Source organism: Oncorhynchus kisutch, linkage group LG4, assembly GCF_002021735.2.
Source record: "Oncorhynchus kisutch isolate 150728-3 linkage group LG4, Okis_V2, whole genome shotgun sequence".
Classification (NCBI taxonomy): domain Eukaryota; kingdom Metazoa; phylum Chordata; class Actinopteri; order Salmoniformes; family Salmonidae; genus Oncorhynchus; species Oncorhynchus kisutch.
The window spans coordinates 40357942-40384948 of record NC_034177.2 but is presented as its reverse complement, the minus strand read 5'-3'; the positions used below and the strand labels follow the sequence as shown (position 1 = coordinate 40384948).

The 27007-nt window shown below is 42.5% G+C and overlaps 1 protein-coding gene across 4 annotated transcripts; it reads left to right on the top strand.

The window, feature by feature from the left end:
* The first annotated feature begins 210 nt into the window (after positions 1-210).
* LOC109889523 (bile acid receptor) lies at positions 211-27007 on the top strand. 4 transcript variants are annotated; one of them, XM_020481001.2, is made up of 10 exons: positions 211-365; positions 3868-4051; positions 12342-12719; positions 14896-15036; positions 18191-18333; positions 23367-23462; positions 23777-23876; positions 24697-24843; positions 25804-25917; positions 26194-27007. In XM_020481001.2, exons 2-10 carry the CDS (start codon positions 3955-3957, stop codon positions 26430-26432), a joined length of 1455 nt encoding a protein of 484 aa, XP_020336590.1. In that variant the 5' UTR covers positions 211-365; positions 3868-3954; the 3' UTR covers positions 26433-27007. The 4 variants fall into 4 exon arrangements, with proteins under 4 accessions (XP_020336590.1, XP_020336587.1, XP_031678796.1 ...); XM_020480998.2 differs by having other exon boundaries at positions 212-365; positions 23364-23462; XM_031822936.1 differs by lacking the exon at positions 211-365 and having other exon boundaries at positions 3449-4051; positions 23364-23462.

Genomic DNA, 27007 nt, shown 5'->3' with positions numbered 1-27007 from the left:
GGGGCGGGGGGGGGGGGGGGGTTCTGGTCTGGTTTTCTCAGTGTTAGGGAGTACACATGGCTGCCAGATTGCTTTGCTGAATGAGGAGGATTTTGGGGGGATGGGAGGAGGTGGGAGGAGGGGGAAGAGGGGAAGTGCGTTCATGGAGAGGAATGGACAGCTTAATTAATAACCACTGTCCCCTTTCTCCATGACCCCAGCCAGTCACACATACTCTCCCTGCAACCCCAGACAGCCAGGAGCAGCTAGATGCTCATGAGCAAATATTGATGGTGCTGTACTTTACAATGTGGAGATCAGAGAGATAGGGTGAAGGCTGGGACTAGACTGGACTTACACTGGGGAAATCAACAGGAAAGAATACGGTAAGAGCGAATGATAGAGAGGGACAGGTTTATTCTTTGTGTGGGCTGACAAACTGGCCTGGAGGCCCTTGTTGGGGTCTTCATGTGGGCTGTTGTTTCATCTCTGGGGAAATTAGCCCTGGCTAATTAATTAAAGCTATGTCAGGTGTGATTTATAAAAGCAGTGGTTCACATGGTGATTTACCTCCTCTCTGCTCACTGCATGATGGTGTCAGTTAACGTCACCATGGGTGCTGTTAGTCAGTAACATATTCAGGGAGACCATAGAAAAGTTTGGGGAAATCACTGTGTTCATTTTACTGTGATAACAGAGGAATAGACTAGCAACTCTCAAGGATCTCTTTAATTATGAATGTACTGCACAGGAACAGACCTCATTTAATACAGAATATAACTTAAAGGGTATACTCGTCAAAATAATTGTTTTGGAATTGTTGTGTTGGATACATTGTGGTTATGGTTACAGCAATAAGGGAAACATCACATAACACAAGACAAGAAGTCTGAGTCCATGTCAATACTTAAATCACATCTGAGTATTTATTTTTAGGTCTGGAAGATAAACATCAATATTAGGAGTTTTTTGTGTAATTCCCCTTTAATTGTGAATTTAGCAGGTGAGGAATGTGTTGTCTAATGTGTCAGTCTAGTGATGGTTCTGTAATGCTGTTGCTCATTTCATGGCAAAGTTAGCAAATACCAAGTAATAGATCAAAATGATATACTTCCTGATGATATACTTCTGCCAGGTATTCCAACTTTACAGTAAACATTAAACTGAGAAGGTTTTGGGGAAATTACTGTCTGTCAATCCACAAGATGGTTATCACATCAGCTGGCTACACACAGAAATAAGTGAAAGAAATACATGCGCACCACACAGACATACAGGGGAAATATTGCTGGAAATGAATTGGCAGCTATTGTGTTAGGTTTGGCATTTTAAGCCAATAGTGGCTAACCGGGGGTGGGATAATGTCAGCGTTGCATTGATTAGATAGTAGCTGGGAGCTTGCAATGTCTAATACTTGTGAGATTTGTTAATGACAATTTGCAGTGGAACATGTGAAAATTGCATGTACTTTCAGAATTGTTTGGGGAGCTAATCATAGGTGGGCTACTGGTAGCTTGCGATTAACCTGTTGGAGACCCTGGTTTAACATGATTTTGCACTCCACACACAATTATATGTAAAGTCCCTCAGTCGAGCAGTGAATATCGAACACAGATTCAACCACAAAGACCAGGGAGGTTTTCAAATGCCTTGCAAAGAATGTTACCTATTGGTAGATGGTTAATAATAAAAAAAGGCAGACATTGAATATCCCTTTGAGTATGGTGAGGTTATTAATTACACTTTGGATGGTGCATCAATACACTCAGTCACTACAAAGATACAGGAGTCCTTCCTAACTCAGTTGCAGGAGTAGAAGGAAAATGCTCAGGGATTTCACCAAAGGCCAAAGGTGACTTTAAAACAGTTACAGAGCTTAATAGCTGTAATAGGAGAAAACTGAGGCTGGATCAACAACATTGTAGTTACTCCACAATACTAACCTAAATGACAACGTGAAAAGAAGGACTGTACAAAATAAAAATATTCCAAAACAAAAGCATCCTGTTCGCAATAAGTCAATAAAGTAAAACAGTAGAAATGTGGCAAAGAGATTAACTTTATGTCTTGAATATCATTTTTATTTTATTAATTATTTAACCAGGCAAGTCAGTTCAGAACAAATTCTTATTTACAATGACGGACGATGCTGGGCCAAATCCAGACGATGCTGGGCGCCGCCCTATGGGACTCCCAATCACAACCGGTTGTGATACAGCCTGGATTCGAATCAGGGGGTCTGTAGTGACGCCTCAAGCACCGAGAGGCAGTGCCTTAGACCTCTGCGCCACTCTGGAGCCAAAAAATGATATGTTTCAGGAAAATCCACTCTTCATATTTTCAAGCATGGTGGTGGCTGTGTCATATTATGGGTATGCTTGTCATTGGCAAGGACTAGGGAGTTTTTTTAGGATAAAAATAAATGGAATAGAGCTAAGCACAGGCAAAATCCTCAAGGAAAACCTGGTTCAGTCTGCTTTCCAACAGACACTGGGAGACTAATTCACCTTTCAGCAGGACAATAACCTAAAACACAAGGCAATATATACACTGGAGTTGCTTACCAAGATGATAGTTGAATGTTCCTGAGTGGCCTACAGTAGTTGCAGCTTAAAAATATATGACAAGACTTGAAAATGGCTGGGTGAGGAAAACATTTTTGCAATCAATTTTGAATTCAGGCTGTAACACAACAAATTGTTGAATTAGTCAAGGGGTATAAATACTGTAGCAGGTTGAAATTCGCTGCTCAACTGAGGGACCTTTGAGATAATTGTATGTGTGGGGTACATAGATGAGGTAGTCATTAAAAATCAGGTTAAACACTATTATTGCACATAGAGTGAGTCAATTCAAGTCACTATGTGACTTGTTAAGCAAATGTTTACTCTTTAACTTAACAAAGGGGTTTGAATACTTACATTATTTATTCATTTGTAAAAATTCTCTAAAAACATCATTCCTGTCTGACATTATGTGGTATTTTGTGTAGGCGAGTGACGTAAAATCTCAATTTCATCCAAATTAAATTCAGGCAGTAACACAATAAAATGTGGAGATCAAGTTTATAAATAGCCTGGCTGGGCTGATGAGACAGTAGATTGCGCAGTCAGATGGAACAGAGTAAATAGACATTTTAACATCATAGATTTAGCCGATGGGAAACTTGTGCAATAGACATCGGATGGAATGCGGTTTTAACCAATCAGAATTCAGGATTAGACCCACCCGTTGCATAAAATGTATTTTATCTGTACCTTGGCAGATTTAAACAGATTTAATCTGTAGCTTGGCCACTCAGGAACATTCACTATCTACTTGATAAGCAACTCCAGTGTAGATTTGTGTTGTAGGTTATTGTCCTGCTGAAAGGTGAATTCCTCTCCCAGTCTCTCATGTAAAGCAGACTGAAGCAGATTTTCCTCTAGGATTTTGCCTGTGTTTTGCTCCATCCATTTATTTTTATAAAATAAAAACTCTGCCTGTATTTGCTGATGTCAAGCATACACATACCAGGATGCCGTCACCGCCATGCTTGAAAATAAGGAGTCAGTTACTCATTGAAGTGTTGTGTTAGATTTGTCACAAACACAAGGCTTTGCATTTAATCCAAAAAGTGTACACATTTGTTTTTTTTGCAGTATTACTTTAGTGCCTTGTTGCATACAAGATGCATGTTTGGAATATTTTTATTCTGTACATATCCGGCAGGGCTTGGACTATAATTGGTTAATCCCACTTTGTAAAACAATAAAATGTGAAGAAATCCAAGGGGTCCGCAAACTTTTGCAAGGGCTAAAGAGTTGTCTGTGAGGTATTTAACAGGTAAGCTACTGTCTGACAAAGCTGCTTAACAAAATGTTAAACTCACACTAACGTTATGTCTAGGTGTATCTTCGTTTCTTACAGGATTGGACTGGAAATAATTTACTTCCATCATCTTTATTCTGAGCTGAGGTCCATCCAGATTTGTGAATGAATGAGTGGGTGGGCCCCGAAGTAAATGTGGTGGGACCACTACAGATCCCACACAACGATGGATTCCCATTGTCCGAGAACTCACACTTCTTTGGTAAGCAACCTCCAGTGACGAGCCTGGACCCAGATCAGTACTGTATGTGCTTCATCTAACTCCTCCTACTATTTTCGTCAAGAAATACATAATATGCAGTGTATTATATACAGTTGAAGTCAGACGTTTACATACACCTTAGCCAAATACATTTCAACTCAGTTTTTCACAATTCCTGACATTTAATCCTCATAAAAATGTCCTGTTTTTGGTCAGTTAGGATCACCACTTTATTTTAAGAATGTGAAATGTCAGAATAATAGTAGAGAGAAATTATTGATTTCAGCTTTTATTTCTTTCATCACATTCCCAGTGGGTCAGAAGTGTATATACAATCAATTAGAATGTGGTTGCATTTCCATTGAATTGTTTAACTTGAGTCAAACGTTTTGGGTAGCCTTCCACAAGCTTCCCACAATAAGTTGAGTGAATTTTGGCCCATTCCTCCTGACAGAGCTGGTGTAACTGAGTCAGGTTTGTAGGCCTCCTTGCTCGCACACGCTTTTTCAGTTCTGCCCACAAATTTTCTATAGGATTGAGGTTAGAGCTTTGTGATGGCCACTCCAATACCTTGACTTTGTTGTCCTTAAGCCATTTTGCTACAACTTCAGAAGTATGCTTGTGGTCATTGTCCATTTGGAAGACCCATTTGCAACCAAGCTTTAACTTCCTGACTGATGTCTTGAGATGTTGCTTCAATATATCTGCATAATTTTCCACCCTCATGATGCCATCTATTTTGGAATGTGCAGCAGTCCCTCCTGCAGCAAAACACCCCCACAACATGATGCTGCCATCCCTGTGCTTCACGGTTGGGATGGTGTTCTTTGGCTTGCAAGCCTCCCCCTTTTTCCTCCAAACATAACAATGGGCATTATGGCCAAACAGTTCTATTTTTGTTTCATCAGATCAGAGGACATTTCTCTGAAAAGTACCATCTTTGTCCCCATGTGCAGTTGCAAACTGTAGTCTGGCTTTTTTATGGCGGTTTTGGAGCAGTGGAAGCCACTGCTTCCTTGCTGATCGGCCTTTCAGGTTATGTCGATATAGGACTCGTTTTACTGTGGATATGGATACTTTTGTACCTGTTTCCTCCAGCATCTTCACATGGTCCTTTGCTGTTGTTCTGGGATTGATTTGCACTTTTCGCATCAAAGTACATTAATCTCTAAGAGACAGAATGCGTCTCCTTCCTGAGTGGTATGACGGCTGCGTGGTCCCATTGTGTTTGTACTTGTGTACTGTTGTTTGTACAGATGAACATGGTACCTTCGGACATTTGGAAATTGCTCCCAAGGATGAACCAGACTTGTGGAGGTCTAAATATTTCTTTCCGAGGTCTCGGCTGATTTCTTTTGACTTTCCCATGATGTCAAGCTAAGAGGCACTGAGTTTGAAGGTAGGTCTTGAAATACATCCACAGGTACAGGGCGGCAGGGTAGCCTAGTGGTGAGAGCGTTGGACTAGTAACCGAAAGTTCATATCCCCGAGTTGACAAGGTACAAGTCTGTCATTCTGCTCCTGCACAGGCAGGTAACCCACTGTTCCTAGGCCATCATTGAAAATAAGAATTTGTTCTTAAAACCTCTTATGGATAGGGGAGACGCTAGCGTCTCAAGTGGCCAACAGCCTCGGGAAATGCATAGCGCCAAATTCAAATAAAACGCGATAAAACTCAAACTTTCATTAAATCACACATGCAGGGTACTCAATTAAAGCTAGTGGTGAGAGCATAGGACTAGTAACCGAAAGTTTGCAAGTTCATATCCATGAGCTGACGAGATACAAGTCTGTCATTCTGCTCCTGAACAGGCAGTTAACCCACTGTTCCTAGGCCATCATTGAAAATAAGAATTTGTTCTTAACTGACTTGCCTAGTTAAATAAAGGTACAATTTTAAAAAACCACCTCCAATTGACTCAAATGATGTCAATTATCCTATCAGAAGCTTATAAAGCCATGACATCATTTTCTGGAATTTTCCAAGCTGTTTAAAGGCACAGTCAACTTAGTGTATGTAAACTTCTGACCGACTGGAATTGTGATACAGTGAATTATAAGTGAAATAATCTGTCTGTAAACAATTGTTGGAAAAATACTTGTGTGATGCATGAAGTAGATGTCCTAACCGACTTGCCAAAACTATAATTTGTTAACAAGAAATTTGTGTAGTGGTTGAAAAACGAGTTTTAATGACTCCAACCTAAGTGTATGTAAACTTCCGACTTCAACTGTAACAGTATATGCACATGCAATGGCGATTTCTGCCCCCTTGGTGGGGCAAAGGCTTCTTTTTTTATGCATGCCAGCAAAGCCACTACACAACACAACACTAAACAATACATGAATTGCACTATAACGGTGGCAAATGGTGCCCACAAACTGTTAGGCCCTACATAAAGCTGTCCCAACAGCAGAGCTTTCTTTTCAGCACCATGGAGTGAATCCTTACCACCGCTACACCTGGCTGTCACCAGAGCCTCATCTGGCAGCGAAACAGTTCATTCAGCCTCATTTACTGCCTTTTTTAAAAATATAGCTGATATGGCTGACTTGCTTAAACAAATGTAGTTTCTACTGACAATTGAGATGTACAAAGGATAAATAAAGGGGGCCTATAAGCAGACAATGAGAGCTCATACAATATTCAATGATGACATTTCTCTAAACCAGGCTATAGGCTACATGTGCACCACCAAGTCAGAACAGTAGGCTAAGTTATGAGGAGGAAAGGGACCAAATTATTAGGGCGAGACACATGGGCTATTACTACACGATATACACTTAGTATTACTTTCTTAGCTACAGTATACATATCTCCCTGGCGTATAACATCATTTTTGCAGCAGCATACAATACATTTTTGGACTCACCTTGTTGTGCTGTGCTCACTTGAACAGGAAGGTGGTGTGGAGGTCCTTCGTCTGCAAATTTAGTCATCAAAGTCTGTCTTTCTCTGGATTCTTGGTGCTTTCTAGACATTTGGGAACTCAGAAAGAAACCAGGTTGAATCCTGACTTCAGTGATCTTCAGGTTGGAGCTCTAGATCTGCAGCCTTGCGAGGGATAACACGTTTAAATGTCTTACTCACCTCGGCTGCAGTGAAGGAGAGACCGCATGTTTTCGTTGCAGGCCGTGTCAGTGGCACTGTATTGTCCTCAAAGCGGGAAAAAAAGTTATTTAGTCTGCCTGGGAGCATGACATCCTGGTCCGTGACTGGGCTGGATTTCTTCCTGTAGTCCGTGATTGACTGTAGACCCTGCAACATGCCTCTTGTGTCTGAGCCATTGAATTGAGATTCTACTTTGTCTCTGTACTGACGCTTAGCTTGTTTGATAGCCTTGCGGAGGGAATAGCTGCACTGTTTGTATTCGGTCATGTTACCAGACACCTTGCCCTGATTAAAAGCAGTGGTTCGCGCTTTCAGTTTCACGCGGATGCTGCCATCAATCCACGGTTTCTGGTTAGGGAATGTTTTAATCGTTGCTATGGGAACGACATCTTCAACGCACGTTCTAATGAACTCACACACCGAATCAGCGTATTCGTCAATATTGTTATCTGACGCAATACGAAACATATCCCAGTCCACGTGATGGAAGCAGTCTTGGAGTGTGGAGTCAGCTTGGTCGGACCAGCGTTGGACAGACCTCAGCGTGGGAGCCTCTTGTTTTAGTTTCTGTCTGTAGGCAGGGATCAACAAAATGGAGTCGTGGTCAGCTTTTCCGAAAGGGGGGCGGGGCAGGGCCTTATATGCGTCGCTGTATGCGAAGTTAGAGTAACAATGATCCAAGGGCTTTCCACCCCTGGTTGCGCAATCGATATGCTGATAAAATTTAGGGAGTCTTGTTTTCTGATTAGCCTTGTTAAAATCCCCAGCTACAATGAATGCAGCCTCCGGATAAATGGTTTCCAGTTTGCAAAGAGTTAAATAAAGTTCGTTCAGAGCCATCAATGTGTCTGCTTGGGGGGGATATATACGGCTGTGATTATAATCGAAGAGAATTCTCTTGGTAGATAATGCGGTCTACATTTGATTGTGAGGAATTCTAAATCAGGTGAACAGAAGGATTTGAGTTCCTGTATGTTTCTTTCATCACACCATGTCTCGTTAGCCATAAGGCATACGCCCCCGCCCCTCTTCTTACCAGAAAGATGTTTGTTTCTGTCGGCGCGATGCGTGGAGAAACCCGTTGGCTGCACCGCCTCGGATAGCGTCTCTCCAGTGAGACATGTTTCCGTGAAGCAAAGAACGTTACAGTCTCTGATGTCCCTCTGGAATGCTACCCTTGCTCGGATTTCATTAACCTTGTTGTCAAGAGACTGGACATTGGCAAGTAGAATGCTAGGGAGTGGTGCACGGTGTGCCCGTCTCTGGAGTCTGACCAGAAGACCGCCTCGTTTCCCTCTTTTTCGGAGTCGTTTTTTTGGGTCGCTGCATGGGATCCACTCCGTTGTCCTGTTTGTAAGGCAGAACACAGGATCCGCGTCGCGAAAAACATATTCTTGGTCGTACTGATGGTGAGTTGACGCTGATCTTATATTCAGTAGTTCTTCTCGACTGTATGTAATGAAACCTAAGATGACCTGGGGTACTAATGTAAGAAATAACACATAAAAAAAAAAAAAAAACTGCATAGTTTCCTAGGAACGCGAAGCGAGGCGACAATCTCAACCACACTGCACACTGCCCTAACCCATCTGGACAAGAGGAATACCTATGTGAGAATGCTGTTCATCGACTACAGCTCGGCATTCAACACCATAGTACCCTCCAAGCTCGTCATCAAGCTCGAGACCCTGGGTCTCGACCCCGCCCTGTGCAACTGGGTACTGGACTTCCTGACGGGCCGCCCCCAGGTGGTGAGGGTAGGTAACAACATCTCCTCCCCGCTGATCCTCAACACTGGGGCCCCACAAGGGTGCGTTCTGAGCCCTCTCCTGTACTCCCTGTTCACCCACGACTGCGTGGCCACGCACGCCTCCAACTCAATCATCAAGTTTGCGGACGACACAACAGTGGTAGGCTTGATTACCAACAACGACGAGACGGCCTACAAGGAGGAGGTGAGGGCCCTCGGAGTGTGGTGTCAGGAAAATAACCTCACACTCAACGTCAACAAAACTAAGGAGATGATTGTGGACTTCAGGAAACAGCAGAGGGAACACCCCCCTATCCACATCGATGGAACAGTAGTGGAGAGGGTAGCAAGTTTTAAGTTCCTCGGCATACACATCACAGACAAACTGAATTGGTCCACTCACACAGACAGCATCGTGAAGAAGGCGCAGCAGTGCCTCTTCAACCTCAGGAGGCTGAAGAAATTCGGCTTGTCACCAAAAGCACTCACAAACTTCTACAGATGCACAATCGAGAGCATCCTGGCGGGCTGTATCACAGCCTGGTACGGCAACTGCTCCGCCCTTAACCGTAAGGCTCTCCAGAGGGTAGTGAGGTCTGCACAACGCATCACCGGGGGCAAACTACCTGCCCTCCAGGACACCTACACCACCCGATGTTACAGGAAGGCCATAAAGATCATCAAGGACATCAACCACCCGAGCCACTGCCTGTTCACCCCGCTATCATCCAGAAGGCGAGGTCAGTACAGGTGCATCAAAGCTGGGACCGAGAGACTGAAAAACAGCTTCTATCTCAAGGCCATCAGACTGTTAAACAGCCACCACTAACATTGAGTGGCTGCTGCCAACACACTGACACTGACACTAACTCAACTCCAGCCACTTTAATAATGGGAATTGATGGGAAATGATGTAAATATATCACTAGCCACTTTAAACAATGCTACCTTATATAATGTTACTTACCCTACATTATTCATCTCATATGCATACGTATATACTGTACTCTATATCATCGACTGCATCCTTATATAATACATGTATCACTAGCCACTTTAACTATGCCACTTTGTTTACATACTCATCTCATATGTATATACTGTACTCGATACCATCTACTGTATCTTGCCTATGCTGCTCTGTACCATCACTCATTCTTATGTACATATTCTTTATCCCCTTACACTGTGTATAAGACAGTAGTTTTGGAATTGTTAGTTAGATTATTTGTTGGTTATTACTGCATTGTCGGAACTAGAAGCACAAGTATTTCGCTACACTCGCATTAACATCTGCTAACCATGTGTATGTGACAAATAACATTTGATTTGATTTGATTTAGAAAGAGGCCAGAGTTCCCGACTTGGAATTCTGAGTTGGATGACAGTTCAAAACGTATTTTCTCAGTAAGAGTTGTCTTGAACACACTGACGTCTGAGATTTGCCAGTTCCGAGTTTCCAGTTGTTTTAAACGTGGCAGAAGCCATGCTGGATTGACAGCATGGCCAATGTATTCATTTAATGGCTGATGGTGTTGCATGTGAATGTTTATCCTTTTAAGCTTGGAAAAGAGACCCTTAGTCTTAGACTTGGGACCATACAGCCACTCCACTGAACAGCAGGCTAGTGATTGCTTTGCAACGCTTGCAGTTAGCCACTGATTCCTTCCAAACAACTCATTGTTGAATTTGTGATTTCCAACTGTTGTATAATGTTTATGTCCAATGGCCGATGAGCACCGATCTGTTTTATCTATCATTTCTGTTGATATGACAAGGATTGAAAAGGATTTGCCAGTCGATTGTCAACTTGATTCATGATGATGACTGCTTGTCTATCTTGCAAGCTAAGCTTTTGAAAGAATGATGTTGACATGATCAGTCCAATCAAAGCTACGGTAGATATAACATGATTTAATGTCATTTTATCTGTGGCCAATTAACTTGAGCCTTCTTGGATGGGCACTTCTAATGTATATCTATGGCAGCAACCAAGAGGCTTGCATTTTCGAGCTCTCCCTGTAGATTTTGCGGTGACGCAGTGTCCACATGAGTGATAGAACTCTGAGCCAATCACGGTGACAACTAGAGTACAAATACTAAACTCTGTATTTTCCACTGGCTGCCCCATCACCACCACAGAAAGCACTAAGCTAGGCTAAAACACCTGCATTTTGGAGCTGCCTTTCTCAAGAATGGAAAAAAGAGACCATATTTGTATGCAACTTTATTAAGTAAAAGATTAGCATAACCTGCCATGGGCAAGGCGGGTCAACACTGTACATATGGCATGGCAATGATTGTTAGGAGAGTTGGAACATGCAGATCTGGGATCAGGCGATCCAGTGGCCAGCTCTGACACACATTACACCTCAGGCAGTAGCAGCCAGTCACACAAGCCAGATGTCAAAGTGACTTTACACATTACGGAACCAACTACCTGTAATGATGGGCAGAAATGTCTGTCAGGTTAATAAGTAGCCATGGCAACCTTTGCTCCCATTTGGCACTCCTAATTCAGACCTCAAACAAGCACCAAGGTGTTCTGTTCTAGGACTCCTGTACCGAATTCTTCTGGAGAAGTTCCATTGACAAAGATAATAGAGGGAGGTATGCTGAGGTAGAAGAAGTAAAAGGTAAGAGTAGAGGGGGATTACTTTTCAGGTGGTCAGAGAAAGAGAGAGAGACCTGGGTGTGCTGGGTCACCCTGAGATGGCCATGGTCTAGATTAGAACAAATCTTCAGGTCAGAATCTCATGCCTGTCGATCTTATTGTGTCAGCTTGGATTATGTGTATTATAAAATGAGTGTGGATAAACTCAACCCTATAGAACTGTACGGCTACATTCCAGCAGCTTTTATTGTGTTCCAGTATTTCCTTTTACCTTAATGTATTTGAATGAATAAAAGTGATATGAAATGGTTCCAATGCTAGCTGACCTTCAAGGGTTCATGTCCACATAATATAAATATCATTATTATAATGTATGACACTGATGATAAAGCATTGTGAAATATCAATATATGTAAAACATAAATAAGATAAGTACTATTATCTCTTTGGAGGATAGCTGGAAAACTCAAGCCGTCCCGTCAATCTGCTGTGACAGTGTGTTCTGTAAAAGTGTGAGGTTATTTATGCCTGGGTTTATGTAGGTTACTATTCCCTGTTATGTTAATGTTTAAATACTCAGATTAAGTCACTATCTAATACTACTGTAACAGCTGGAAAGTGATTTTGACAGTCGTACTACACTATCCTTGGGAGAGCACAGGAGTTATTGGCTTGTGAAATGTGTAGCTATTGTGGATTTTCTGAACCATGCTGAAGCCAAGCTGACTTTTTAGTTGGCTAAAGAAACTTTAGCCAACACTTCTAATCAGTGATACGATAAATTAATCTATGCGTCTTTCTTTTCTCCTCTCAGATATTCTGGCAGATCAAGGGAGCCCTCTGCTCCAGGACCAAGAGGTCTTATCCTTCACCAACTATCCCAGCATGCAATACCCCTCGGTGGAGCCCACCATGGCCTCCCCTCCATACTACTCCAATCAGAATTACTACCCCCAATACAGCGTTGAGGAGTGGTACTCACCCACAGAGATGTATGAACTGAGGAAAGAACCCCTGGAGGGAAGCTACGATGTTGAAATGGAAGAGGCATCCGCCATAGTGCCTGCGGTGTGCAAGAGGACCAGGCACACTTCCCACGCAGGCAGGGTCAAAGGGGAGGAGCTGTGTGTGGTGTGTGGGGACAAGGCATCTGGGTACCACTATAACGCTCTCACCTGTGAGGGGTGTAAAGGTAATTGCAGTGGTTAAGTGTGCTACATCTTTATCATAGCTGTAGACATTGAAGTGTTACAGACTACAGGTCTTCACCGTCTTCTACAACATAGATCCAAATAAGAGCAACTTCTACATTCAACACTTGAGAAACCACACTATGGATGGGCTCACTTCTTCTAAAAGCCTGTGTTGATCACTTCTGGTTTTGCTCTGTAGCTATTGCTAGAACAGTATCGTAATCTGAATATAGTTGGGATATTCTAGAATGTAATATGATGTCTACAGAGTAGCCCACTGGTATGACAAACATCCAGAAGGTGATCAGTATGATATTTCGTCATGACGAGGATGAATGAATGAACTGTCTCTGGACTCAGTGTCAGGAGTAAGCAGCATGACTTTACTGAACGTGTCCATGTAAAAATGACGAGCTCAGTGACACCCAACATGAAGAATCACAACAACACCTCCCTCACCTTCTAAATGATAGCATTTCTGCTCTATTTCTTGTCAATCCTCAGGTGAATGGATGTTATGGTTGGGGTCACTGGGCTCTTCTGCCTCGTATCTGAGGTTCGGTTGTCTCTAGTCAGTTCACCCTCCGGATATAACTCCCTCTACGCGTTCCACTCTATAATGGCGTAGGGAACCAGGAGCTAAGCAATGTTAATGTGTGTCGTTGTACTCATCTCCTTGCACTTGAATGTCTAATTACCTGTTCCAAGCTATCGAGTGTGTGCCCACTGTATGGAACCAGTCCAATAAGGATCTTTCTCACACTGGTAATGAGTGTAAAAATAAAATAAAATGTTATTGGGCTGTATACATATGTTGCAGATGTTACTGCGGGTGTAGAAGAATGCTGATGTTTCTAGCTACAACAGTGCAGTAATACCTAACAATACAAAACAATACACGCAAATCCCAAAAATGTATAAAATGATTAAGAAATAAAGAAATATTAGAATGAGCAATGTCAGACTACGCAATATAAATATATACAGTGCTTTCGGAAAGTATTCAGACCCCTTCACTTTTTGCACATTTTGTTACGTTACAGCCTTATGCTAAAATGGATACAATTAGACATTTTTCTCATCAATCTCCACAAAATAACTCATAAATACTTTGACATAACTATTCAGACCCTTTGCTCTGAGACTCGAAATTGAGCTCAGGTGCATCCTGTTTCCATTGGTCATCCTTGATATGTTTCTACAACTTGATTGGAGTCCATCTGTGGTAAATTCAATTGATTAGACATAATTTGGAAAAGCACAAACCTGTCTATATAATGTCCCACAATTGGCAGTGCATGTCAGACCAAAAACCAAGCCATGAGGTCGAAGGAATTGTCCGTAGAGCTCCGAGACAGGATAGTGTCGAGGCACATATCTGGGGAAGGCTAACAAAACTTGTCTGCATCATTGAAGGTCCCCAAGAACACATTGGCCTCCATCATTCTTAAGCGGAAGAAGTTTGGAACCACCAAGACTCTGAAGTCTGATGGCATGATGGCCTGGAGCACTGTGTTTTCCTTGGAGCGGGCGAATGCATCGGTGTCCACGACGTGGCTGGTTTTCCCTTTATAATCCATGATTGTCTGTAGTCACTGCCACATACGCCTCGTGTCTGAGCAGTTGAATTGCCTGTTTGGTTGCCTTACGGAGGACATAGCTGGACTGTACACTGTGTGGCCCTTTTGAAAGGGGTTAATGTTAATGGTTTGAAGCACCCATTGGGAATAGGTCAAGACCAAGGGCATAGATCAGCCACAAACCAATGCCATCACTCCATTAGCGGTTTTATTGATGGGAGATCCAAGGCACGGTCCACCTCTACCACATACAGATCCTAATTCAACCTATATTTTACAGGAAAATAATCCAGCGACAGGATTTGAACATTAATCCATAATGCTGCTTGATCGGTGGTTAGGCTATATAGTTGGGCAAAAGTAGGCTACATGTAAAGTGCAATTCAGTAAATATAACTGTGTTTGTGTGGGTTTTCAGTGAATTTAATTAAATCACAAAGCTCATCTCCAAATTTTCGGCAACAAAAGAGTGATCAAATTAAGATCCTGCAACTGTAGTGGTGTTATTTGCTTTACAGTACACAATACCACTAGTATTTCATCATATGACCAAAGACTGAGGTCACTGGGTAATTGTTCTGATTACTGCCTTTAGGCTTCTTCAGACGGAGCATCACAAAGAACGCCGTGTACAAGTGCAAGAGTAAAGGGACCTGTGAGATGGACATGTACATGCGCAGGAAGTGCCAGGAGTGTCGTCTCCGGAAGTGCAAGGAGATGGGCATGCTGGCAGAATGTGAGTATATCAGCACTCACGCCAACAGCTGTTGGCATCTCTCCATTTATCATCATGGGATACTGCACCTATTATGTCACACTTGATGGTACAGTCTGTGAGGTACTTGTATTATTGATAAGGAAAGGGACCAAGAATCAAGGGAAACCATAAAGCATCATTACTGAAAGATTCAACAAGAAAGGTGGTCATGACATTTGAAGGAACCCCCATGTTTCTTCACTCTTGATGGCCTTTACTCCAGAATCCATGTAGGTGCAGATGCATAGATCTGCTATTGCATCGCTAAGCATATTGCTATTTCTTATGTGCAACAGATTATCTTGCCAATGACAGGAAATGAATTTGGTGATAACACCAGCTCTTTGATTTACTACTATGTGCATTTATTGCTTGAGGGACTACACTGCAGGTTTTAATAACGCATGATACATGGTACCATAGTACCTGCCCGTACAAGAATTTATATTCAACCGCTTTCTTTTAATTCAACTGAAGCACTGGCAGATCTCAGAGGACCTTTAAGAAGAAGTGCACCTGTTATTTCCCAATATAACAAATTGCAGGGCATATCTTCAATAGTATTGCATTTTACCACTCATGTATCCATTTACTTTTCAGGTATCCATATAAATTACATTGTTAAACAGTCACTCACTCTCAGTATATGATTCAGATTGACATGTGTCTAGCTGTGAGCCTGACTATCTATTCAGACTGTATGATATCAACATAATGTTCTTTCAATGCACATTCTCAGATCATAGCAGAGAACTCTCATTTTGGATTCTGACACGACTGCTTTGAATTTCACTGAGGGACAGTTGTGTCATACCGCTCACAGCAGAAAGGTCTCACCATTGTTGCTATTCAAGGGAGGGAGAGGCAGAGAGAGAGAGTCAACTGGAAGATAAGGCATTTTTGCAGAAACAAAAGAAGAATGGGGAAATTAAGGTGTAAATCTTGATCAAAAAGACATGGTCATGATGAAATCTTTGTGTCGTTCCCTCTATCCTAATCCTACCACTAAGGAGACCCAATTGGTGGGTGTATTTGGAGTATCAGGCAAGGGGAGCAGGAGGACGGAGTTCACCATTAACACACTCGCTGCATTAACATACTCGTTGCATAAAATACAGGAGTTGTATAATTAAGGAATAAGGCATGAGCGGGTGTGGTATATGGCCAATATACCATGGCTAAGGGCTGCTCTTATGTACCGTACAATGCAGAGTGCCTGGATACAGTCCTTAGCCGTGGTATATTGGACATACTGTATACAGTACCACAAACTGTTTACCAATGTAACATTTTTTGTTTTGTTTGTGGTGCGGGGGAGTCAGCTGTTTGTTCACCCACACCTGCGCACAATTGCTAATAAGCCATCCACAACCGTCCGACTATATGTGAAAAAATGGAAATCTGAGGTTTGCACCCGACCCTGAACCGCAAATATAGAAAATGTGCTATGGGCTACAGTCAAAGACGGCAGAACAATGTTTTGATAGGGGGTGCACGATTTTTGGGCCTGATTTAGATATGCTTCTGCTTTGGTAGGCAACTTGTCTATAATTAGATACATGCAGCTTCTCTTCTGTCATTAGATGTTGCCCATGAAGACTAAATAAACCCTTGTTCACCAGAATAATGTAAAATCACTAGAATGAATGCTTCAATTTATTTGACATCGGTAAATTTCTCTCCCATCTGCTTTCGCTGAGAAAATATGTTTAGGAGCCCGGGAGAAAATATGTTTAGGAGCCCGGGAGAAAATATGTTTAGGAGCCCGGGAGAAAATATGTTTAGGAGCCCGGGAGAAAATATGTTTAGGAGCCCGGGAGAAAATATGTTTAGGAGCCCGGGAGAAAATATGTTTAGGAGCCCGGGAGAAAATATGTTTAGGAGCCCGGGAGAAAATATGTTTAGGAGCCCGGGAGAAAATATGTTTAGGAGCCCGGGAGAAAATGCAATAACTAAAAAGAAAGATTTTCTGTGTAAAATGTGCAGATGACATCAGTTTGACCGGTTGTAAGGAAATATAAAGCTGTGAAAACGACCCAACATGTTTCTGATAAGATTTCAGTTCGGCATGGATGCATATATTATGTGGTTGAAATACTATCAGCTTTTATGATGCTGATAAAGATAGATACCGTCTGTAGAGGTGCTAACTGCGCATTCACATTCTCTCAAGATGCTGAAAGAAATTAATCATATTTCTCCACTCCTGTTCACGAGTCAAAATTTGGCATACATTTGGTGTATCGTTTTACAGCAAGAACTGCTTAATTCTTCTGACTGTCAAATTTGTATAGCGCCTCACAATCAACACACATAATATAGCAGCACTGCTATCATCCTCTTTTACCACTTCACCAAACCATTACTTTTCTGGTTCTCCTTTCTCTTTATTTTAAACTGTCCTTTCGCAGCTTATCTCTTATTGAATTAAACTCCGACATTGTCATTTTTGCCTCCGTGCATTGATGTTAAGTTTTTCTGCCTGTTCCCAAAATAATTTGGTGATTGGTGGGTAGAATAATTTGGCATGTGTACAGTTAGGCCCTAAAGCTTAGGCTTATGCACTAATGCCAAATAGCCTCAAATAATGAAAGAAAAACCTCAATATAGCCTACAACACAAGAATTATACATTTTTCTATTTTTAAAGGTTTTGCTTTCTCTTTATTTCTCTTTACGCCACCCACCCGTCCTTCATCCACACAATATTTAATGACCTTAAACCCATATCCACAGGGACTGCGGGTTAGGAGTAAACCTGCGCGTCACTAACATGGCTTTCAGCCAATCAGCGTTCAGGGCTCAAACCACCTGGTTTATAATTTACAATATTACTGGGGATTTCTCAATTTGTTATAATGTCTAAAAGAGTTCCCTAATTATCTGAACTCTACATCTGAGCTAACCTCTTACCTTAGGTGAGAATTAATGTTCAAAACTTGCTCAATAACTTTCTCAAACCCATAGTTACACTATAAAGCCAATTTAAAATATCAAACGCCCTGCTGTATCATTGGGCATCAGGCCTTTTCTGGCTGGCTACGGTGCTTTCACAAAGAGAATCACTATTGAACAAGTAGGGGTGAAATTCTCCTTCAACACATTGTGTTTGAACCCTTCATCAATGCCCACAGGTCTGCTGACAGAGATCCAGTGTAAGTCTAAAAGGCTGAGGAAAAACACCAAGGCCTCACCAGGAGAGTCCACTTGGGACGAGACAGAGGGTGGAGACAACGGAGACAGCAAGCAGGTCACCTCCACCACCAAACTGTCAAAGGTAAAAGCTCCCCTTTTTGCTCTTTAGAATGTTTTTTTGTGCTTCAAAATTTGAGTGTCAGTGATTACCAATGAAGGAATATAAATACAGAACACTATTTATTAGAAAATGATTTACTACAAAATGGTGTTAGATGTTTATAGACTAAGACAAACTAACCATTTCCTGAATGACCTTCCTTTGTAAAAAAAAAACAATTAAATTTAAAAAGTTAGAAAAGTAGCTTTTGTTTGATGGTCTATATTCTCGAGAACTCTAAGATAACCTGTGTTGTGACTTTACTTTCATTAATCTGATGACTTATTTATCTTATCAACTAACTATGTTTAATTGTTACCTGATTAAATGAATCATGTAACAATTAACTATTACATCCATAAAACAGTCAACACATTAATCACAACCTCTTATCATATCAACATTCTGAAGTCATAACCTCTTGCATCTGAAAAAAAACAGCCTTACTTCTGATTCAGTACAACACAAATTGGTTTAATTATTTATTTACTAGCTAACTAAATTGTAACACAGGATAAATATACACACTTAATACATTGGGAAAAGGTCCTTAGCAGACTGACACAACATATGGCTGCTTCTTACACAATGACATGGAGAGAGAAAGATACATTTATCGTTGATACACATTAGGAAACTACTCTCACAGTAATCATATACTTTGCACACAAACGGCTGCCCATTTGGAGTCAGAAATCATTAATGTATTTACGTTTAAAGGCCTTCGTTCGCAGTGGATCTCTGTCGGAACCAGCCCTCCTTAGGAAGGGTGTTGGGCCTTCCAGCGGTACGCCTATAAGGCTCTGATTGTCCAAAAGGTGGCCTCCCTATCGGCTTCTACTGTTGTTCACTCTGGAAGATGCTCCGTGGAAGATAGGCTGTGTCGATGGTACCAGTGGGGTGATGAGAGTAGCAGAATACGTTGGTTTGAAGAGTAGTAGAATAGTCCCACTTAAATGTGCTTTTCTAGATACTTTCCTAGGACAGCTAAACAGCCGTACCAGTGATTGTCTGAGAGGGGAGTTTTCTTCTCCATCTCGTGTTGGTATTCAGGGTTCAAACCACTTTACACACACAGCTGCAGCCTGACGATGTTCTGGTCTAAAAGTTCATTTCTTTACCAATAATTTTATGCACTCTAGTCGAAATGGGTGGTTCCGTCAGGTTGACACACTCTCTTACCTCACTCGGGGCGTGACTACTTACTGTGCAAAGGTTAAAAGAGACAAATTCTCTTATGGATCCTAAAAGCACATTCCTAACTTAACAAAAATATGTTCATCATTGTTTAAATACAACATTAAGGTTGGATAGTGTATATACTTTTCAAATTACAGTATATCCTTTATAGAAACAATTACAACATCACAAAATAACAACCCATATGACATTATTATTATTTAGATCACCACTGACCATTCCCCACGTTCTCTGTTAGGAATGTTTTTCTAGTATTCGCTTTGGAACGTGTTAGAGTTTTGGCGGGAAAAGTCTCTGGAGACAAAGGAACATTTCTGTGTTAATTTGGAGAGGGATGTTCTCTGGATCTCCTTTAATTTACAACAGGGTGTGAGCTGTCAACCCCCCACCAGCTCCCTCCTTCCCCCTCTGTGGGTGAGAGAGGGTCTGGTTACTGTCGTCCATTGCCAAGCTGATCTGATGCATTCGGATCCTCACAGGAGAGTCATGACACCTGCCTAAATAACTATCGCCCTGTAGCACTCACATCTGTCAATTGTAAGTGCTTTGAAATTCTGGTCATGAGACAAATCTACACCATCATCCCAGACACCCTGGACCCACTCCAATTCGTACCGCCCCAATAGATTCACAGATGACGCATTCTCAATCGCACGTCACACTGCCCTCTCGCACCTGGCCAAGAGGGGAAATAACTATGTGAGAATGCTGTTCATAGACTACAGCTCAGCGTTAAAAATCATAGTCCCCTCCAAGCTCATCACCAAGCTTGTGACCCTGGGACTGAACACATCCCTCTGTAACTGGATCCTGGACTTCCTGACCGGCCGGCCCAGGTGGTAAGGGTAGGCAACAATACCTCTGCCATGCTGACCTTCAACACGGGGGCCCCTCAGGGGTGCGTGCTTAGTCCCCTCCTGTACTCCCTGTTCACCCATGATTGCGTGGCCACACACGACTCGTTGGTAGGCCTGATCATGTCATCGATTAGAAAACCTACAGGGAGAAGATCAGAGACTTGATAGTGTGGTGCCTGGACAAGACCCTCTCCCTCAACATCAGTAAGACCAATGAACTGATCATAGACTACAGGAAAAAGAGGGGAGAGCACGCCCCCATCCACATTGACGGGGCTTTAGTGAAGCGGGTCGAGAGCTTCAAGTTCCTTGCCATCCACATCACTAAGGACTTAACCTTGTCCATATTGTCCTCTTGAAGAGGGCATGACAGCACCTATTCCCCATCAGGGGGCTGAAAATATTTGGCATGGGCTCTCTGATCCTCAAAAAATTATACCTCAAAGCGCTACAGAGGGTTTTGCGGACGGCCCAGTACATCACTGGGGCCAAGCTCCCTGCTGTCCAGGACCTCTACATCAGGAGGTGTCAGAGGAATGCCCAAAAATTGCAAGACCTCAGCCACCCCAGCCATAGACTGTTCACTCTGCTTCCGTCCGGCAAATGGTACTGGAGCATCGGATCTCCAACAAACAGGCTTTGAGACAGTTTCTACCCCCAAGCCATACGACTACTTAATAGCCATAAGACAGCTAAATAGTTAATTAATTTTTACAGACTATCTGCATTGACATGGTGACTGAGTTCATCAGGAAGTGTATAGAGGATGTTGTTCCCACTGTGACTATTAAAACCTACCCAAACCAAAAACCATGGATAGATGGCAGCATTCACGCAAAACTGAAAGCGCGAACCATCGCATTTAACCACATGGTGACTGGTAATATGGTTGAATACAAACAGTGTAGTTACTCCCTCCGTAAGGCAATCAAACAGGCAAAACATCAGTACAGAGACAAATTGGAGTCGCAATTCAACGGCTCGGTCAAGACGTATGTGGCAGGGTCTACAGACAATCATGGATTATAAAGGGAAAACCAGCCACGTCGTGGACACCAACGTCAGCCACGTCGCGGACACAGTCTCTTGTCCCCACTTGCTTCAAGATGTCCACCATTGTTCCTGTACCCAAGAAAGCAAAGGTAACTTGCTTAGTCCCCTCCTGTACTCCCTGTTCACCCACGACTGCGTGGCCACACACGCCTCCAACTAAATCAAGTTTTCGTGCGAAACGACGGTGGTCGGCCTGATTACCAACAATGACACTACAGCCTACAGGGAGGAGGTGAGGGCCCTGGTGGAGTGGTACCAGGAAAATAATCTCTCCCTCAACGTCAACAAAACAAAGGAGCTGATCTTGGACTTCAGGAGACAGCAGAGGGAGCATGCCCCTACCACATCGACAGGACCGCGTTGAGAAGGTGAAAATCTTCAGAAATGGTCCACCCACAGACAATGTGGTGAAGAAGGCACAACAGCTCCTCTTCAATCAGGAGGCTGAAGAAATTTGGCTCCTAAAACCCTCACAAACTTTTAGAGATGCACAATTGAGAGCATCCTGTCGGGCTGTATCACCGCCTGGTATGGCAACTGCACCGCCCGCAACCACAGGGTTCTCCAGAGGGTGGTGGGTATGCCAAAACCACACTGCCTGCACTCCAGGATACCTAAAGCACCCGATGTCACAGAAAGGCCAAACACATCATCAAGGACATCGACCATCCAAGCCATGGCCTGTTCAACCCGCTATCATCCAGAAGGCGAGATCAGTACAGGTGCATCAATGCTGGGAACGAGAGGCTGAAAAACAGCTAGTATCTCAAGGCCATCCGTTAAATAGCCATCACTAGCCGGCTACCACCCGGTTACTCAACCTTGCACATTAGAGACTGCTGCCTTATGTACATAGACAAAGAATCACTGGTCAATTTAATAATGGAACACTAGTCACTTTAATAATGTTTACATACCGCTTTACTCATTTAATATGTATGTACTGTATTCTACTGTATTTTAGTCAAAGCCACTCTGAGATTGCTCGTCCTAATATTGATAGATTTCTTAATTCCATTCTTTTACTTTTAGATTTGTGTGTATTGTTGGGAATTGTTCGATACTACTGCACTGTTGGAGCTTGGAACATAACCATTTTGCTACACCTGCAATGACATCTGCTAAATATGTGTATGTGACCAATAACATTTGATTGGATTTGACCCTATCTTGCACACTCACAAGACTATATAAATGCACTATATACACACTCACTCACACACTACACTGACACTCTCACACAAAACCCACACACATTCACACACACATAACACACACACATACCGACACATGCACACACATTCACAGACAATTTCACACTCATCATATGCTGCTGCTACTCTGTATCTACCTCAAATACCTCTTACCCCTGCACATTGAGCTGGTACTGGTACTCCCTGTATATAGCTCCACATTGATCTGGTACTGGTACTTCCTGCGTATAGCTCCTCATTGATCTGGTACTGATACTCTCTGTATATAGCTCCACATTGATCTGGTACTGGTACTCCCTGTATATACTTAATTATTGTGTTGTTTATTCCTCTTGTATTACTATTGTGTTACTATTGTTTTTTATTTTGTAACTCTGCATAATTGGGATGGGCTCATAGGCAAGCATTTCACGGTAAAGTCTACACATGCGCCGAATACAACGGGCGACAAATACAATTTGATTTGAAATGCCCTATACTGATTACTGGATATGGGAATAGCATGATAATGACAGCCCAGCCCAGTGTTCAAATTAACTATGAATATATCAACATTTCTAAAGCCCTGTTGCCACCAACAGATTGTATTACACACAGCTAAGACTGCCACTTTAAAAGTATGACTAATAAATAGCCTTAGTGTCATACAGAATAGATTAAAAACTGATTGCTAATGGTTTTCTTTCAGGAGAAGATTGAGCTCAGTCAAGAGCAGCAGGCTATTTTGAGCTTCATCGTAGGAGCTTACCAGAAGCATCGGATCCCTCAAGACATGGCCAAAAAACTGGTATGTGATATCTCCTACAATTCCAGCAAATGATTTGTCTTTCAGCAAGCCATCGTATATGCTTTACAACTCAGACTTATTCGCAGTTCATGGAAGACACCATAAGAGACCCTTGTAACATATCCCAGAGTAGATGATTTCCAAGTAAGACTCCAGCAATGACTTATACCACATGCTCTCTATCCCAGTAGAAGTCAGACTGTTCTCTCCCTCATAACTTAGATGCAATTGCACAACTCTCCTTATCAGCCAGCAGTGTCATAAAATTTCACACACATTCTGTAATTGTCTTTTGTGTCCCCTTGTTTCTCCAGCTACAGGAGCATTTCAATGCAGATGAGAACTTCCTCCTTTTGACAGAGATGGCCACCAGTCATGTTCAAGTGCTGGTAGAGTTTACCAAAAACATTCCAGGTCTGGACTTCTATGATAATGGTCATTCCAACCTTTTCTCTTGAAAGAACTAGAATATAGGATACTCCTATTAATTATCAGTCAACCTCTGGCCTTTTGTACTCCATACTAATAGTCTAATTCATGTGACCGACTAATACTGGTTCATAACATGTAACAGACCAGTACCTCACGAGGCCTCTTCTCTCTAAGCTGAGACCTTGAAACTGAGATATTTTGTTCTCAAAACAAAGGGCGTACTGTCTGGGCATTCTGCCAAACTGCAGCTACTGATAGTGAGGATTCGCAGAACACAGAAAACGGTTATTAGAAAAGCACGTGAATTGAACACAGAAATTAGTTATTAGAAAAGCACAAACATAAAACATTTCCAGCACAATAGCAACATGATAACAACAATTAACTTGTTTGACTTAATATCATAAGTCAGAGCGGGTACTGATACGGGTCATTACAGTGACACAAGACTGTGTTCGTCCACTGAGCAAAGGTCTAGGCATTAACTCAGGAAGCTAACACAAGTCTTCAGGTCTCAGGCAAGGTTACTCATCACAGAAGCATAGTTCACCAAACCACCTCTGTTACACTGCATTGAAATGGAAAGAAAAGTCTTCCTTAACTAATGTCTTTCTGTTGAGGCTTCTACTGAGTGACTTTATTTAGCCTAGTTTTATTTACTAGCAGGATTTTTTCTGTTTCATAATTTTTTATTTCTCACAAACCGTAGGGGAGGTCCATCCTTCCTTCCCTTCCTCCTTGCAATAGCCTCTCCTGACTGTGTTTGCATGCTTGTGTGCGTGCGTGGATACGGCCCTGACAGGTTTCTCTGCCCTGGACCATGAGGATCAGATAGCTCTGTTAAAGGGCTCGGCAGTGGAGGCCATGTTCCTGCGCTCAGCACAGGTGTTTACCAGGAAGCTACCCCATGGACACACAGAGGTGCTGGAGGACAGGATACGCAAGAGTGGTATGTTCATACTGAGAATCTGGAGCATTTAAGGGAAAATACTATGACAATACTCAAATATACATCAACAAGTATACTACTGTTCCTAGAACTAAATGGTGGTTATCATCACTATTATCATGAAGTTGTATTTTTTTACCACAATCTGTGGTTGTATGAACATGTACACTTCCTCTCTGACTCATCACCTTGTGAGGGCCTCCAGCCCTCTCCTCCACCACACACACACACACACACACACTGCAGACTAGCAGTGTACGGATCTGTTGATCCCTGGCCAGGTGTGGATTAACCACGTAAACTGACCACTGCCCGCCAGGTTGGGGTTCATTCCGTTGTGAGCTCGTATGGGCATTGTGCCAGGCAGTGTGGTAGGGGAGTAAAAGAGGGATGCCTTCTGATGCTAGACTGGATCAGTTAGAGCTATGCCAATGATTTATCCTCCATAAACTGCGTCACTCTGTCTCTTGGCACCTCTCCAGAGTGAATGGATTGGTGGAGAGATATTCAAGCTAAAGGCCAGTCTGAGGGGAAAATAGAGATGTGGTGTCTAAAGAGGCTATTGTTCTTTATCTAAACATCAAGAGCCCTATTGTCCACCTCTCACCCTCTTTGTGCGCTCCTGGCATTTCTGAAAGCGTATGGCTCTGATGTATATGACTGGAGGGGGTGAATTGTTTTGGTGGAGGTGGGGGTAGTTCTGCTCTGCGTATTTTTTAAATTTAAATCTGCAAAAGGTGGCCAATAGTATGTTACCTCAAATCTTATATCACATCTTTTGGTTCATTATAGTGGGACTGTATGGGAATTATAGTAAGTATCAGTACATCATCTATGCTTACACCTTTGTACCCGTTTTAACCCATTCCCCTCAGTGATATATGAACTATACTGCCATCTATGGAAAATACTGCCATCCAATGGTTGTGCATTGAACACGCATCTCCACATCTTTTCCAGGAATATCAGAGGCGTTCATTACACCCATGTTCAACTTCTACAAAAGCATCGGGGAACTCCAGATGATGCCGGAAGAACACGCCCTTCTCACCGCCATTACCATCCTGTCACCAGGTGAGCTGACTGCTGGGCATGTATCACAAGTAAAAATGTAATGGTCAAATCAACTGAAATAAACTCAATTATTTGCTTTGATGTTGCTTAAAGTTGATGTGCCGCATGCCTCTATTAATCATTTTTAGCTAGTGGTGACTAAAGTTATCTGAAGTTTGTAAACTGAACCATGGAATACAGTTTCTCTCTGCTTATAGACTACTTTCAGGGTGAAAAGCCATCTGTCATTAGGTTGTAAAATACGGAACTTCCCCTTTAATTTATTATCCTCTGCAGACCGGCCATACCTGAAAGACCAGCAGGCAGTGGAGAGGCTGCAGGAGCCTATGCTGGAGTTGCTCAGGAGGTTCTGTGCAATGCAGCACCCGCTGGAGCCCCAGCACTTTGCCCGTCTCCTGGGACGGCTGACCGAACTGCGAACCCTCAATCACCACCACGCCGAGATGCTTACCTCTTGGCGCATGAGCGACCACAAGTTCACCCCCCTCCTCTGTGAGATCTGGGACGTACAGTGAATGATACATAGAGGCTGCATCGATGGATGGATGAATGGGGGAGAGGAGAGGACAAACATTTCAACCTGACGCCTACCATTTCAGAAGCTGCAACCATTTCGAAAGCTGAACATCGAACCATTTCAGAATTTATGACTGCGATGCAATAAGACATGACACTGCTTTCAGATGTTGGAAATTGATATTGTGTAGGCTTTGCTCAGGTGTTCTGTGAGCCTTCGTGATGGGCTACTTGAATGTGACCCCCCGTTGCAGACCAAAGAAACTTGGATACATTATTTAAAGAAAAGATCTCCCAACGGAATAATGGACTTATATTGTCAAGTTTGCCAGATTTTGTAGAAAGTAATCTGATAACACCCCTAGTATTGGCAAATCATCTTCTGACTAATACACTTGTAGTCATGATATTGTTTGGACCCAGGCACAGGAGTTTGGACTGGATCAGTTTGACATATGATCTCTCTTGTGGTTTATAAATATACTGAACAAAAATACCCTGCTCAAAAAAATAAAGGGAACACTTAAACAACACAATGTAACTCCAAGTCAATCACACTTCTGTGAAATCAAAC

What these genes read in the sequence shown, in the direction of transcription:
- LOC109889523 (XM_020480998.2), top strand. Translation starts at nt 3,955, where the DNA reads ATGAATGAGTGGGTGGGCCCCGAAGTAAATGTGGTGGGACCACTACAG. An exon ending in GATGGGCATGCTGGCAGAAT is followed by an intron (nt 15,037 to 18,190) that starts GTGAGTATATCA and finishes CAATGCCCACAG; the next exon opens with GTCTGCTGACAGAGATCCAG. An exon ending in GTTTACCAAAAACATTCCAG is followed by an intron (nt 23,877 to 24,696) that starts GTCTGGACTTCT and finishes CGGCCCTGACAG; the next exon opens with GTTTCTCTGCCCTGGACCAT.